Source organism: Propithecus coquereli, unplaced genomic scaffold (genome assembly GCF_000956105.1).
Source record: "Propithecus coquereli isolate 6110/MARCELLA unplaced genomic scaffold, Pcoq_1.0 Scaffold63, whole genome shotgun sequence".
Classification (NCBI taxonomy): domain Eukaryota; kingdom Metazoa; phylum Chordata; class Mammalia; order Primates; family Indriidae; genus Propithecus; species Propithecus coquereli.
This window is the reverse complement of record NW_012152285.1, coordinates 7,344,997-7,360,259: the sequence shown is the minus strand read 5'-3', so window position 1 is coordinate 7,360,259 and position 15,263 is coordinate 7,344,997. Positions and strand designations below refer to the sequence as shown.

The following is a 15,263-nucleotide window of genomic DNA, read 5'->3' as shown; positions in this document are numbered from 1 at the left end:
TGAGAGGGAATCTGGTCAGATAGTTTCCTGAGCTGGCCACCTGATTGCACTGTTGACACTGAACAGTTTGGTTGCTTTTTGGAGCTGAACATATGAAAACAAAGGCACTATGCAGATGGATGTTTATGTGATGGTGTTGTAACCTTAAGGAGGTGACCAGGCAACGATGAAATATAGGGTGAGATGTTCAAAATGAGCTCAAAACGTTATTTATAGGTAGATGAATATCGAAGTTAAATTGTGGTCTAAGCTGAGAGAATTCTAGAGGGGTAGGGAGAGTTGGTCACGTTTAGAAACTTGAAGCCCTGAGGTTTATGATTAAAAATTGTTTTTAAAACTGTGTTTTCCCTTATCCTATAATTAAAGACACAACAAAAATGCCTTTTATGTTTAATTATAACTGAAAGGTTTTTATAAATTTTCAGTGAAATTTTCTTTTTAGGAAATGCTGTTATCATACAGGTTTATTTTTTTGGTTTTTTTTTTGACAGGGTCTTATTCTGTTGCCTGGGCTAGCATGCAGTGGTGGTGTCACCATTGTTCACTGCAACCTCAAACTCCTGGGCTTAAACAATATTCCCACCTCAGCCTCCTGAGTAGCTGGGACTACAGGGGCACACCACTGTGCCTGGTTTTTTGTTTTTTTTTTTCTTTTTAAGAGATGGAGTCTCCCTATGTTGCTCAGACTGGTCCCAAATTTCTGGCCTCAAGTGATCCTCCCACCTGGGCTTCCCAAAGTGCTGGGATTACAGGCATGAGCCACTGCGCCCAGCCATATATTTTTCTGTCTAAAGAAGTGACCCATATTGTATTTCTTAAATTTTTTTCCTAGCACTTGGCCTAATCTTATCTTTATTAATGACCTTTAGTTTTAAATAGGGTGAAATTCTAATTTGTATATAGAACTATAATTATTTTATTCTTTATTAATGGCGAAATAGTCAAACTGGTCTGATAACATATTTTTTATGCAGTTTAGTTAGAACACTTTCAGTTCTTTGAATAGCTATTTAATATTTGAATTTACTATACTCTTACCCATTTAAAGTTAATTTCTATGGAAGCAGCAATAGCAGGAAATAAGTGAGGAAAAGACTTGGGCTGGAGTAAAGTTTTTGAAACATTTTATTCAATTAGTCATTATCTTATTATGCCAAACTTTTGTTTTAATTTATTTATTGTTTTTAGAGATGGGGTCTTTCTCTGTCGCCCAGGCTGGAGTGCAGTGGTGCAATTATAGTCCACTACAGCCTCAAACTCCTGGGCTCAAGCAATCCTCCCACCTCACCCTCTCATGCAGCTGGGACTACAGGTGTACTCCACCACATCTGGCTAATTTTTCTTAGTTTTTTAGAGATGGGGTCTTTACTATGTTGCCCAGACTGGTCTTGAACTCCTGGCCTGAAGTGAGCCTCCTGCCTAGTCACTGGGATTACAGGCATGAGCCACAGTGTCCACCTATTATGCCAAATTTTTATACATCCTAAGAGTAAGGTATAATAGGGCAGTATTATCCAAAGTGTGAATATTAATAAATGTCATGCAAAAAAATAGGTTCTTTGGAAATAATTTTGGAAATGCTGGGTTAAACAACATTAAATAGATTTCTGTAGAATTTCTTGAAGCCTTTAATTAAATACACTGATGGGTGCCATGAAAATCCAAGAAGGAGAAGAAAATTTATAGCTTTTCCCAAACACTGCTTATCTGGCAGACCAACCCTACGGACCTGAATTCCACAGAACATACTTTGGGAAACCTTGAAAAGGAAAATCAGTGTTTTCACAACTAACTGTTGATATTATTAATGTCATATTCTTTTAGATATCTTGAAGGCTAATGTTAAAGTCACTGTGTGATATATTTATAGTATTTAAGTATATTTATATCAGTAAGCTTTGTGTTTGGTTTTTGCCTTTATCCTGAAAAGATTTTGCCTTTGAAGATAAGCGGTTATACAAAATATATTACTGATTTAGAAGATAAGAATTCAGAAGACAAATAATTCAACCAAAAGTAGATTTCGTGGTCCTCATGATAGCTTCCAAAGGAATACACACTTTAAAATGAAACTAAAGAAAAACCATTTTTGTGTTTTCTTTCGTAAGTGGCTAATGGAACAAAACATTCCATTGTGAGCTGTGTGGTAACTAAACTCTTCAAGTCAAAGATCATAGACTGGGGCCCATGGGATAGATTAGATCTACACATAGTTTTGTTTAGCCTATATAGTGATTTTTTATATATATATATAGAGAGAGACAGGGTCTCGCCACGTTGCCCAGGCTGGTCTTGAACTCTTGACCTCAAGCGATCCTCCTGCTTCAACCTCCCAAGTAGCTGGGCCTGAACCACCACACCCAGCCTATAGTGATTTTTAACATTTGAATTAGTTCCCAATATTTTAGCATCTTGAAGTTTCACATAAAAATCTGAATGTCTACAGCCGGGCATGGTGGCTCACTCCTGTAATCCCAGCATTTTGGGAGGCCTAGGTGGGAGGATCTTTTGAGGCCAGGAGTTCCAGACCTGCCATGACAACATAGTGAGACGCCATCCCTACAAAAAATAAAAAAAATTAGCCAGTTGTGGTGTCCTGGGCCTGTAATCTTAGCTACTCAGTAGGCTGAGGCAGGAGGATCACTTGAGCAAAGGAGTTCGAGGATGCAGTGAGCCATGATCATGCCACCACACTCCAGACTGGGCAGCAGAGCAAGACCTTATCTCTTTAAAAAAAAAAAATTGAATTTCTAGCCACTTCTGAAAGATAGAAAAAGTCTGACAACACATTTGTAAATGGTAACTACTTGCTGGAGCTGAAAAGTACCTGCTTTCTTTAGGAGAGTTTTACTCTAGTGTGTTACTGCCTGCCTACTAACAGTTGTCCTGGTGGCTTGACACATTTGTGCTACCTGTTCAGCCCTATAGGCATTTGAGTTTGTGTGACTCCTGCTGTAAGGATATGACATGGCCAAAGGACTGATGCATACCGCAGCACTTCTTTTTGGAGTCACCTTTATAAGCAAATGTGGTCAGGTTGCTTCAAGAAGGAGTGCTGTTATCCTGTCCGGCTAACTTAAGGGAAACTTCACTATTTCTGGGTGATGTTCAAATGTTTGTACTCAGGATGCTGAGGCTTTTACTGCCCGGAGTATAGCCTACTGGACAACATACTGGAAGAGTTGTTTCACTTTCTGACACACGCACAGTTGTTTCCATACAGTCTTCCCTTGTATGCATGGGGGATTGATTCCAGGACCCCTGAGGATACCAAAGTCCAGGGATGCTCAACTCCTTTATATAAAATGGTGTAGTATTTGCATATAACCTACGTGCATCCTCTTGTATACTTTAAATTGTCTCTAGATTACCTAATACCTAATACAATGTAAATGCTACGTAAGGGGTTGTTATACTGTTATTTTTAAAATTTGTATTATTTTTATTATATTGCTATTAATTTTTTAAATATTTTCTATCCAACATTGATTGAATCTGTGAATGTGGAACCCTCAGATTCAGAGGACCAACTGTATATGTAAAAGTTGTATGTTGCCTGGGGAAATTTATATTGAATTAGGACAGAGTTCTGATTTCATCCATTCTCCAAAATAATTAATAAAGAAACAAAAATAATTTAAAAGCAGTTCTTTTATTTATACTCCTTTCCACAAAATATTTGAGTCCACTTATAAAGTACGATATTATAATACAGTAGAGAAACATATATATAAAAAACCAGGACCAGAAAATACATCCAAAGAGTAAGTCCACGGACATCAGGCCTTGAGGTTATAGAAGTTGGAAAAACAGGCCTTGTGTGAGAATGGGCTTGTATTTCAGAGAGAAACCAGGGTGTGAGTGGAACTTATCAGTTCAAACAGTACCATAATGTTATTGGTGAGTAGAGTGTGCTGATGTTGGCCTATGTTGATGTTTCTCTAATTCTACGGAGGTGCCAGCTCTAAGCAGCTATTTTCTGATGGCAGCTGGAAAATGTAGATTTTGTGAATAGGGTTGATCAGTACTGTGTACTGAGCCCTCTTCCTGTATTTTTACCTAATCTGTAATGCCAAGAATATGGTAACGGAATGGGTTGTGTGTGATGTGATGAAGTGAGAATGTGCGGGGACGGGGACAGGCGAGAAAAGGCAATAATGAAAGCTCTCAGCGGGAAGGTGTGAGATCTTTTGCAGAGTTCTTTTGTGCAATGGTAACCTACAGCTATTATAGAAGGCTGTATTTCCTGTATTTCTGGTTAAATGAAAGCAGACCACTATGGATATTACACAGGAATTGTTTTCATTTTGAAACAAAGTGATCCATGACCAAACTCAGTTAACATAAAGTTATTGGAATTACCTTACCAGGTCCTGAAGCTGCCTTAACTGCTTTATTAAGAATGAGATTAGCCTAGCACTCTGAGAGGCCAAGGGGAGAGGATCCCTTGAGCTCAGGAGTTGAAGACCAGTCTGAGCAACAGTGAGACCCCGTCTCTACTAAAAACAGAAAAAAATTAGACCGGTATGGTGGCACATGTCTATAGTCCCAGCTACTCGGGAGGCTGAGGTAGGAGGATCACTGAACCCCAGGAGTTTGAGGTTGCTGTGAGCTATAATGACACCACTGCACTCTAGCCTGGGTGACAGAGTGAGACTGTCTTAAAAAAAATGAGATTAAAAGAAGAGAGAGTTCTGTATAGAAAAAGATACACCTTTTTGTGTGTGTGACATGAGAATCCTTATTCTTACAGTGGCAGGAAATTATTGTGTCTTAAATTAAAAATTAGTAATGGGCCTTTATTAAAGCATTTAAAAGTGGTGCTTTGGGGTATTAGTGAATCTGCCTTTGTGATGAATGTCAAGGCAATGATAATTTAGTCAAACAGACCAAATTTTACGAGGAAATAACTGGATTTTTTTAATGTAGTAAAGGTAGAACAAATACCTGAATGTTAACAGAATTGTGAACAGGTCCAAGTTTTCAAAGTGTAGGGAAGAAATGGAGTTCTTTGTGGCTTTTGGCTAACTATTGAGGGCAACAGTGTCATAAAAGGCAAGGGGTGAATTTCGTAGCAATCTTAAGGAATGTGTAGACTGTTTCCAATTTAGCAATGCCAGTTTTAGTGTCCATTCAAGGTTGGCAGAGGTGCTACTTTTCAAATGGGGAGTACTCCTAGGTATAAGCCAAGCTAAGAAATCATCTTACGTGTTTTTTTGCATTAAGTGTTGATACTTGAGCAATGCTCAAATATCAGAAAATGAAGAATTCTGTTGATACTAAGGAAATGAAAAATCAACTGTTTTGCTTCCTATCTTTATTGGTGTGGGGAGGGAGAGGCATGTTCCTCAAGGACACGTACCAGGTTCCCCTTTTGCACCCAGCCCACTTCCCAGAGCATGTGGCTGCCTGCCTAACTGATCGGTTTTAGGCGGTGCAAACTCAACCTTTAGGTGTGGCAGGGTTTTTTGTGTTTTTGTTTTGTTTTAAGCTATTCTGTGGTAATTCAGCTGTGATTAAAAAGGAGTATGTTTCAAGGTTAAGATTCTAATGAAATACCATATTTTTTACTGTATAATAAAACAGTACAAACTATGGGCGCTAAGTCAGAGTCCTGGTGAAGAGAAATTACCAAATGGAAAGAAATATGCCATAGAGGTTTCTTTTTCTACTCTTTGAAAATTTACTTCGGGCTCGGTGCAGTACCTCATGCCTGTAATCCTAGCACTGTGGGAGGCCAAAGTGGGAGGATCGCTTGAGCTCACAAGTTTGAGGCCAGCCTGAGCAAGAGTGAGACCCTATCTCTACTAAAAATAGAAAAATTAGCCGGGCCTCGTGGTGCGTGCTTGTAGTCCCGGCTACTCGAGAGGCTGAGGCAGGAGGATCCCTTGAGCCCAGGAGTTTGAGGAACTATGATGATGCCACTGCACTCTACGCAGGGTGACAGAGCAAGACTCTGTCTCAAAAAAAAAAAAAAAAAAAAAAATTCAGTGTCTAGGCTTGCCTTTATTTAACCAACCTTGTCTAGGGAAATTAGATAAATCAAAAGGAGATAACTCTCTTTGGGCTTCAGTGTTTGTTGGTAATTCTGTGCTACCTTGCTGAGTGTTAATCTGTATTAAACCATATTGCTGAAAGATAAATGTTTTAATTTTGGAGGGAGAATGAGAAATAAAAAGCCAGACATATAGATAATTTTCAGAAAATGCTCCTAATGTTTCTGTTCCCTTCCTTTAGATGAATTCTTAAAAAGCTAAGTGGTATGCTGTGACAGGTTGTAAACACTCTTTCCTGTCATGTGGTAAGATGAATCTGATTCAAAACTCAGAATCTGCCTCTAAAAGACTGCCTTTAAAAAACAAACAAACAAGTGGTTTCTGAAGGTTTCATGGTATATATCTAGAGTGTTGAGTATCATCCCTTAAGTAGATTCCCCAAATTCTATTAAAAGGCACTTAATGCAGATTACATTAACTAATTAACTGGATTTTATTTGGGTCATGTACTTTATAAAATGTACAAATCAATGGTTTTGTCTTTAGTCATCTTATTCTCATTTGGGGTTGATGGAAATGAAGTAAGGACCAAGTAAACGACTTTTTTTCAGGTGCAAATTCGACCATGGAACCTAAGTGACAGTGACTTTGTAATGGATGGTTCTCAGCCCTTGGACCCCAGAAAAACTATCTTTGTTGGGGGAGTTCCACGACCCCTTCGAGCTGGTGAGTGGAAATAGTAATACCACAACAACAACCAAAAACAACAAAATCCCCAATGTATTTAGTTTTAAATATTTTCTAGATTTCCAATCAGCTATATATAATCCCCAAAAGAAGGCTTTCATGTTATTTTCACTGAGCTGAAATAAGGATTAAATGTTTTCTCCCGAAATGCTCTATTTTCTTATGGTGCAAGAGTGAATTTCATCAGTTATGTTGAAAGGATGAGTTCTATTTAGTGCTGTCCTATTTAACTACACATTTAAAAAATAATAATACATTTGGCAGTATGTATTCTAATACCACCTAGACTTGTTTATATGACAGAAAAAGAAGTAACCCTGTCAGAAATCTGTCGAGTGCAGCTGTGTGCCCACTCAGTGATGAACCAAACCTCTGCTGGAAATTGTGCCTCTGGGAATCAAATTGAATTCTTCCCAAGTGAAATGGGTTCCTGTTTTTTCTTATGGACTTTGAGAAATGAATTATATATTTGAGCATCTTTATTATGACTTTTGAAATAGCTTCCCTGTTATTTTTTTGAAGTTCCTTTCCAATGAAGTAATTGTGCTGCTGGGTTTGAGCAGAACCAAAATCGACTGGAGAGTTTGAAGCGATGCTGAACTGACAACTTCAATATGTATTTAAATCCAAAGACAAATCCTATCAGCCGTGCGTCAGCCTCCCACTGATCAGTGTTATTGTGTTATTGCCAGTGGAATATAATAAAATTACTTCTAAGGTCTAAGTTTTTAAAGCACTTAGAATAATTGAGTTTATTTTTTTAAAGGAAGACAAAAGAACCAAGGTTACTCTTGCCACTGTAGTTGTGAAAGTACATGACTTCTGTGTTACTTATAAGCAAGTAGACTTAATTCTACCTAAAAATTAAAACAAAAAGCAGAGATCATTAAAATCAAGTTGTGAAAACAGAATTGTAAAATGTAATGTAAAAATATTTGGCTGTATGACTTTAGTGGCTTCTTAATTCTGAAAGCTCCTCAACATTTCTAACATATTTATTTCAAATCCGAACTCCAATCTGCATTTGAAAGATAACTTTAGACCTATGTAAAGATATATTTATAATTCCATTTTGAAGGACTTTTAAACATACTAATTACGACTGTGGAGTTTGTAATTTTACAGTATTTCAGAAAGCCAAATATCATTGGGTCTTATTTTTATTCTAGTGGAAAACTGTGCCAAACGAAAGATGGAAAGCAAAGCAGCAGAGATGTCTGTCTCCCCTTTATCTGCTGTCAGAAAATAACGTCTAAGAAGGGCTAACTCAAACGTGAACAGCATTATGAGATGAGGGCAAATGTAGCCCTTTGTTTCTAAACTGCTTGTGCTTTTTTAAAAAAAATTGTTGGTGGGGGTGTTGTGGAATATTCCTGGCTTTTCCAACTGATATTATGTTTAGGATTGGAGAGGGACAAAAATCCTCTTTTATATCTTACAAATAGACAGTGATTGCTAGTATTCTAGCTATTCCTTTTTGCAACTAGCTACAAGCACAAATTCATTTTAATAGTCTAGCCTCTTGCCTTTTTTCCTAGATAGGAATCTAAAAAAATATTCTTCAGGAAAAAGTCCTACAATCATGAAATAACAGAACTGGCTTTAACTTATGTCTGTTTCTAAGTCACAGACATACCATTTTATAAACTAAATTCCCTTTTGTATTATTCACTCTTTATTCTTACTGTTTTAATGATTTGAAAGGATAGGTAAGGGCCTCTGTATCATTTTTCTTCTATCCTGTGAAGATCCATTTTTCACACTTTATGACCACACTGACACGACAAGAAGGGAACTGCAAGACGTGAAATTGTATTCCTTAATATTCTGTGTCTGCAGGATGCTGCAAGTTCTAGGATTAGACAAGAATTGTATTCAGTTATCTAGTCAGAAATGGGATTTTGTGTTCCCTGCCTAGATAGTATACCGTTCATAATTCTTGAAGTTCTTGTTTTCTAAAATAAGCTGAAATTTTTTGTTTTGAAATCGTTTTGTTTTTGTAGTTATCTAGGTAGTAATCTAAAAGTATTTGGTCTAATGGAAATGTTCCCCCCCACCACCCACCCATGTCAACACTTCCATAAGTGTAGCTAGTTTCTAAGTGGCTAAATAGTCTATATTAGTGTCTTAGAATTTTATTATCTATCCCAAGACTTCCAGATTAGAGACCAGGTAATCTAGACAAAAAAATTAACATCTGCAGCTTTTATCCATGTGCACAGAATTGGGTTTCTTTGGAACACACTGAGCTTTGTGGAATGGTGTGTACCTTGGAATAGAAGACCTTTTTTTTTTTTTTCCTCCTATTCCTTTGCTGGTAATAGAAGACAGTTTTTAAAGGAATTCATTTTGGCTTTGCTAGAGAATCTTAAATTGAATACAGTATGGTTCACTTGAACAATAAGCATTTATTGAGCATCTACTTTGTTACTGGCATCATGCCAAACTGAATGAGTGAGCATCCCACCATCATGTTAAACTGGTCATCACATACAGAGAGTCAAAGATTTTAGAAGAGAAGGAAACAAGAAATGTGTTCATAGAATGTTAACTTAGAGGCCCAGTGTAGTAGCTCACACCTGTAATCCCAGCACTTTGGGAGGCTGAGGCAGGAGAATTGCTAGAGGCCAGGAGTTTGAGAACAACGTGAACAACATGGTGAGACCCTGTCTCTACAAAAAAATAGAAAAATTAGTCGGGTGTGGTGGCACATGCCTGTAGTCCTAGCTACTTGGGAGGCTGAGATAGCAGAATCACTTAAGCCCAGGAGTTTGAGGTTGCAGTGAGCTATGATGACACCACTGCACTCTAGCCTGGGCAATAGAGCAAGACCCCATCTCAAAAAAAAAAAAAATGCTAACTCAGAATTAATTGGAGGCTAAATTATATTCTATAACATGATTCTCAGATTTGATTTTAAAATACTTGAGGGCATTTTTAAAAAAGATTATTTATAGGAGGTATTATAGTTACAGTCTCCTGGAAGGTCTTAAAACTATTTTAAGCACTATTACAGAGTGATCCTGGACTAGATATGGGTGGCTCTAATCAATACGTGAAATTTTAGGTTCCAAGTGGCTTTTTACCTTATCCTGGGCCAAAAATTATCCTTTACCATGTCACAGTGACTAAAATGTTATCACTCAAGAGTTATTCCTTTGAGAGGAATCTTGTGAGGTTTTTTATCTTTGATATTTCCTCATTGTAAGACAGGGACCATTATCACTAACAGTTACACTAAATACAGTCTTTATCCCTCTAAACAGAAATAAAGTAACACCTCTAAAGAACTATTGTCTTGATTGAGTTCAGGTTGTTCCCTTCTGGCCCTTTGACAAGCTTTCCTTTTAAAACTTCATGTTGAAAAAGGCCACAGTCCTAGAAAAATAAACCTGAAAATGGGAAAATATTAAGGCAAAATTTAGATGAGTTTACTCATCACCTGATTGTGGGTGTCTCTAGGTCAAATAATACACATTCCTACTATCTCTTGTCCCTTCCTTCCATAACTCGCCTCAGTGACAACTGCAAGCCAAGGATGGCTTGCCTGAAGTCTCCCGGTGTTTTTCAGGTCTTTTCTACTCCCCCGCCCCCCATTTCACCCTACATCCATGCTAGGAAAGGCTATAGGTAGACTTACCATGCCACCATGTGGCTGAAAGCTAGCATATTCTTTGGAGAGTCAGTTCAGGGAAATGGAGTTTGTTTGGTTCTTCCCACCTGCTACCTCCTTGGAAGAACAACATGTTACCACTGTACATTCACGTAATATAAGCAACATGTCTTTCCAAATCTCCATACAGGAATAGCCCTGTTGTATATCCCTATGGCATTAGGACCTCTCTAGAATGCACATCTCTTCACTCTGACAGGAAATAAATGCCAGGCTTGGGGGTTATGAGACCACCAGAAAAAAGTGGAGAATGAAGTATCTGTACTCTCCCCCAGTTTATTAACAATGAGTATTTCTCTGACCCTAATTTCTTGGCTTAAGCTTTGGATTTGAGGACTACCTCAATGACCAAGCTTTGGGATCCTCCACTCCCAACCTTGATCAGGGTTGAAAAACCCTCAGTCTGTCTCTTTGATTAGAGGCGTGTGAGCTGTTCTTGTGTCTCATGACTTCCTTCCAGCAGTTTATCAGAGCAGGCCCTGCAGAACAGACCAATCTTGAGGAGTTGCTCATCTAAGTCCCTGAAGCCTACCATTTTGCTCACTCACCTGTGGGGCTCCTGTCTTTCCTAACTATTACTCTGATAATTCTTTCTTTTTCTCCCCTACTAATATTCTGTGATAGAGCCTAAAATTTCCTTCTCTGCCTTCCCCTACCTGCTCTGATTATGAAGATGGCTTTTGGGGGCAGGGGGGAGGGCGGGGGGGTAAAAACTTTTAAGGTAAATATTCAGTGATATATGCCATACATCTAGAGAACATATGTCCTGAATCTTTATAAGATCATTTATTTCAAACATTCTGTGTAAACGTTTGGGAAGTTCACATGTATTAGGAACCACATCCTGATTTGTGACTTAGGAAATAGAAGTATTGTGACTGTATCCTTTTTTTGTCCTATGAAATAGTAGCAGACAGAAATCCTATATCAAGTTTTTTAGCAGTAGAAGCTGTTTCACTAAGTCCTATAAGTTCAGTATGAGTTGTCTCAGATAAACTACAGATTTGGCATACTGACTTGATTAACTACATTGCCTTTAGGACTAAGGATTTTCTAATATTAGCGTGTGTTTGTGTTCTCCCTACCCCCAAAAAGCAAACCCTTACCCACAGCTGATGTCAAACTTCAAACTTTGCCATATCAGTGGCAGATTGAGTGACCTTAGCATAATGCCAAACTAGGAGTGGGATGAATTGGTGCTTATAGGGCAGAAACCAGGCCAACTTAATGCTAAACAAAGATTTATGAGTAGGGGAAAAAACAACCACTGGACAAAACTAGACATGGGAGTACCACTCTATCCACAGCAGTGTGCTCAGAGCTCTCACGTATGTTCAATTCTCATGATTACTCTGTGAGATTGTAAGAGGTAGACTTTGCATTTTAGAGATAAGGAAGCAGAAGTAATTGGTCTAAGGCCACAATAAATAAAAAAGCCAAGATTTGTGCTTAGATCTCCAAACTTCAAGTTTGGGGCTCTTTGCGTAAAAGGAAGATGCTTTATCAAGCTGAGATCTGAGATGTTGTCTTAGTAACAGTAGTAACAGTCAACTTGGTACCAATCCTATTTAATCAAATTAAGCACTCTGTCTGATTTAGTTGGTTGTTCATACCATCTATTTGAAAATATTCTTAACTTCCCAACATCTGATGCAGAGCAGAAGCTTTTGTGCACATTTTCTCCACTCGAAATGTGTAAACTGTCCTTGTCAACCAACTTGGCAATTATGGTAAACCTAGAAAGTCCACCATCAAGCTTAATCTTCCTTTTTTTCAGAAGTCCAGATCCCTTTGTCATCCTGAGGTGCTCTATGCCTCTTTCCTGTCTATTTTGTCCTTCTTTCTAAAGAGAAGAAATGTGGATTCTAGATTCCCAGTTAAGAATCTGTAAAGGTGAATGTGTTGATATTTCCTTCAGGAATCCTCATTCCTGCTTCACCCCATTTGGCTCTCAGAGTAGCCCAGACTTGGACATTGCCTTAGGGCTGGCTTTGAAATGTAATTAAATGATAGGAAGAGGACCCTCGGGTGAAACAGGGTGGTGGAGTCATCATGGTTTCCTCTCTGGTAAACTGAAGACCCTTTGAGATCTCTGTGAAGAATCAGGAGCAAATCCAAGGAACCATAATTGGGGTTTAGATTCAACTTCAGAGGCTTAATCACCACAATCCAGAGGAATTTTGGGGGATGTTACATGCTCCACATAGCTGCAGTATTCTTGTTTCCCTTTCCAGTCTATGGCACAGTGAGGCTCATCACAAGAGCCAGTATGTGGATTAGATTCATAGTAGCGTTGCTGCCACCATGGAAGTTCGTGAGACGACTTGAGTTGTCTTAGGAGCACAGAACATCTTGTCCAAAGTACTACAGTATGCCCTTGGATATAGCTGCCAGACTTCCTACTCCTGTGGTAACCACATAGACCCTGTGAATACTGTCTGGATGGGAAGGAAAAAATAAAAAGTGATTTGAAGAGTCCTGACTTCCTCATAGACTCCAAGCCTGCTGTCACCTTGTGTGAATTCCAGACTCCTTCACCTGTATGCCCTGCTTTGATACCCTCATCTTCCTCAGGTTACATGTTAAGAACATGCTCCTGGGAGCTACTCTGTCTCTGCCCTCTGCAGAGTATGGTTTAGAATAAGGATTCCACTGTCGTAGCTTAGTAAGTGGTTTTACTACATTCTCTGGATAAGATACATCCTTGATAAATTGATCTCAGATTTCATGAGATCAAGATATAGATGATATATAGATATCTGTATCTATATAGATATAGATGATATAGGTGAATCCATGAAGTTTTTAGTTGACTCTTGCCAGACCTTTACTGCTTTACTTCTGTTTTTCTCTCCTCCTTTCACATAGTCAAAATGGTAGCCCCTCTTCTCATCTCCAGTTTCCTCCATCACAGGAAGGAAATTTATATGGGACTTTTCCTGTATTAACTGATGATATTCATTCTAAAGAATCTTTTAAAACCTAGTCTCTAAAAGGAGTTTTATGTTCTGACATCTCTGGATAAATTTATCTTCTAGATAAAAAAAGAAAAATTTCGGATTGAAAATTCATAGAACTCAAAGAAGACTTGCCCTGGTGTTTCTTTTAGTTACATCTGCAGAAGTGTGTGAATTAGTTATTTTTAATGCTGTTTTATAGCACTAAAATTATTGAAGAAAGTGGTTACTTTTCTCAATTAGAAACATTTTAGCACTTAAATGACATCCCTCTGGTGTTTGAGCCTAGTATGAGTTCGGCCTGCAGGAAGTATGCTGAGTGAAGACTTACTGGTTGAGTAAAAAACCAAATACAAACAGCAGTTGTTTATTATTTACTTCTCTTCAAGGGTGATCATAGTAGTGGACTTTCTGTAGTTAAAATACAGATTAGGGTAGAGAGACAGGAAATTTTCACATTCTCTTCCCCAAAAATTCTTCCTTAAGTCTAGCTTCTCAACAAATTGTCCTTCACTTGAGTGAGGCTTACTTGGCTTAAATATCTGCAGACTTTTTGGTGGTCAAGAAAATGACTGTATATAAGTTCATAAATGGAAATGATTTATTTATAATTATTTTTCATAAAACATCAGTGAGTGAGGGTTTCTGCTTCCTGTTGAAAGTGCTTAATTTAACTGCCAGCAACATCAGTCATGATCTAATCTTTGGCACATGAAGGTGATTTTCCAACAGATAAATTCACAAAAAATAGAATGCTTGTGCTTATGGAAGGTGCCTTCTCTGGCATCAAAGGATCCTGAAGATTCCTTTATAGACCACTATGGTATAGAAGAACCTGTGGTTATGACTACTCCCCTCCTTAGCTGGAGCTTCAATCTTACAGCTCATGTGCCTTCTTTCTAAATCAGATGCTTCATTGAGTTCTTCCTGTGGTGGAAGACAAGTGCCATTGAGTCCCTTGCCAGCATTCTTTTCCTGGCCACTCACCAGGCTTAGAATATATTCCCTCTCTTCCTCCATTAGAGGAAGCCTAGTCTTTGGAAAATTAGTATTTAATTTACAGGGTCCTGAGGTTGCTTAATTTACTAACTAAGCCCATTTGACCAAGAAGGGAAATTCTTTAATAACTGCAATTAACAATTAATTCTACCTTCAGTTTTTTGGTCTCTGTTACTATAGTAACATTAGCCATGTGAGGAGATCCTCAAGCCATCTAAGGTTGTTGGCATGAAGTGTAAGGGACCACTGAGCTCTGATATTCAGGGTATGTGCATGATTTTTGTTGCATTGTTCGAACGAATGTGGTCCTGGATCCTGCCCCAAGACTGCAGTCAATCTACTTGGCTGTAATAGACAGTGCTCCCTTGGCTGATATGACTCAGTAATTCTGACCATAATGGCTTTCTGCTGCTCTATATTTAGTAGCACTCACTCATGGGCTTAGTTATTGCTATCTTATTTTCTCACCTTTTGAGAATTACCTGTTATTTGCAGGTCATTCTTCCTATTAAAAATAGGCACTTAGAAAACTGTCACCAATATTAGTCAGTCTGGTATGGAAAGACATTTTGAAGTAGCAGAAAGATAGCCTTTCTGACATGCTGACACAGTTTCTTACTGCTTCAGCGTTTCACATTACAGGAACTAGTAATACTTGAAGTAGCTTTATGTCTTTTCAGCCGTTGGGCCCTTGTATCTGCTGCAAAATTCTTCCCCTACCCCACCAGGTTGTGCTGCTTTTCCTTTCCTCAGATACTGATTCCTGTGGCACTCTACTGTGTAATGGTCTTTTCACATTGGCTGTAGCCCAGGTCATCATCTATCTACCCCGTGTTCTCCTTTCCAAATATCCTATGTAGATGTTTGAAAGACACAGGTTCTTGGGTTGCT

At 38.3% G+C, this 15,263-nt stretch overlaps 1 protein-coding gene across 2 annotated transcripts in view; it reads left to right on the top strand.

Annotated features, from left to right (window-relative positions):
* CPEB3 (cytoplasmic polyadenylation element binding protein 3) overlaps positions 1 to 15,263 on the top strand; it is a 190,155-nt gene that overhangs the window by 150,912 nt on the left and 23,980 nt on the right. For both annotated transcript variants that reach the window (XM_012659719.1, XM_012659718.1), the window contains one exon: positions 6,608 to 6,722. In XM_012659719.1, the coding sequence (XP_012515173.1) occupies positions 6,608 to 6,722 (115 nt within the window). The remainder of the gene's footprint in view (positions 1 to 6,607; positions 6,723 to 15,263) is intronic.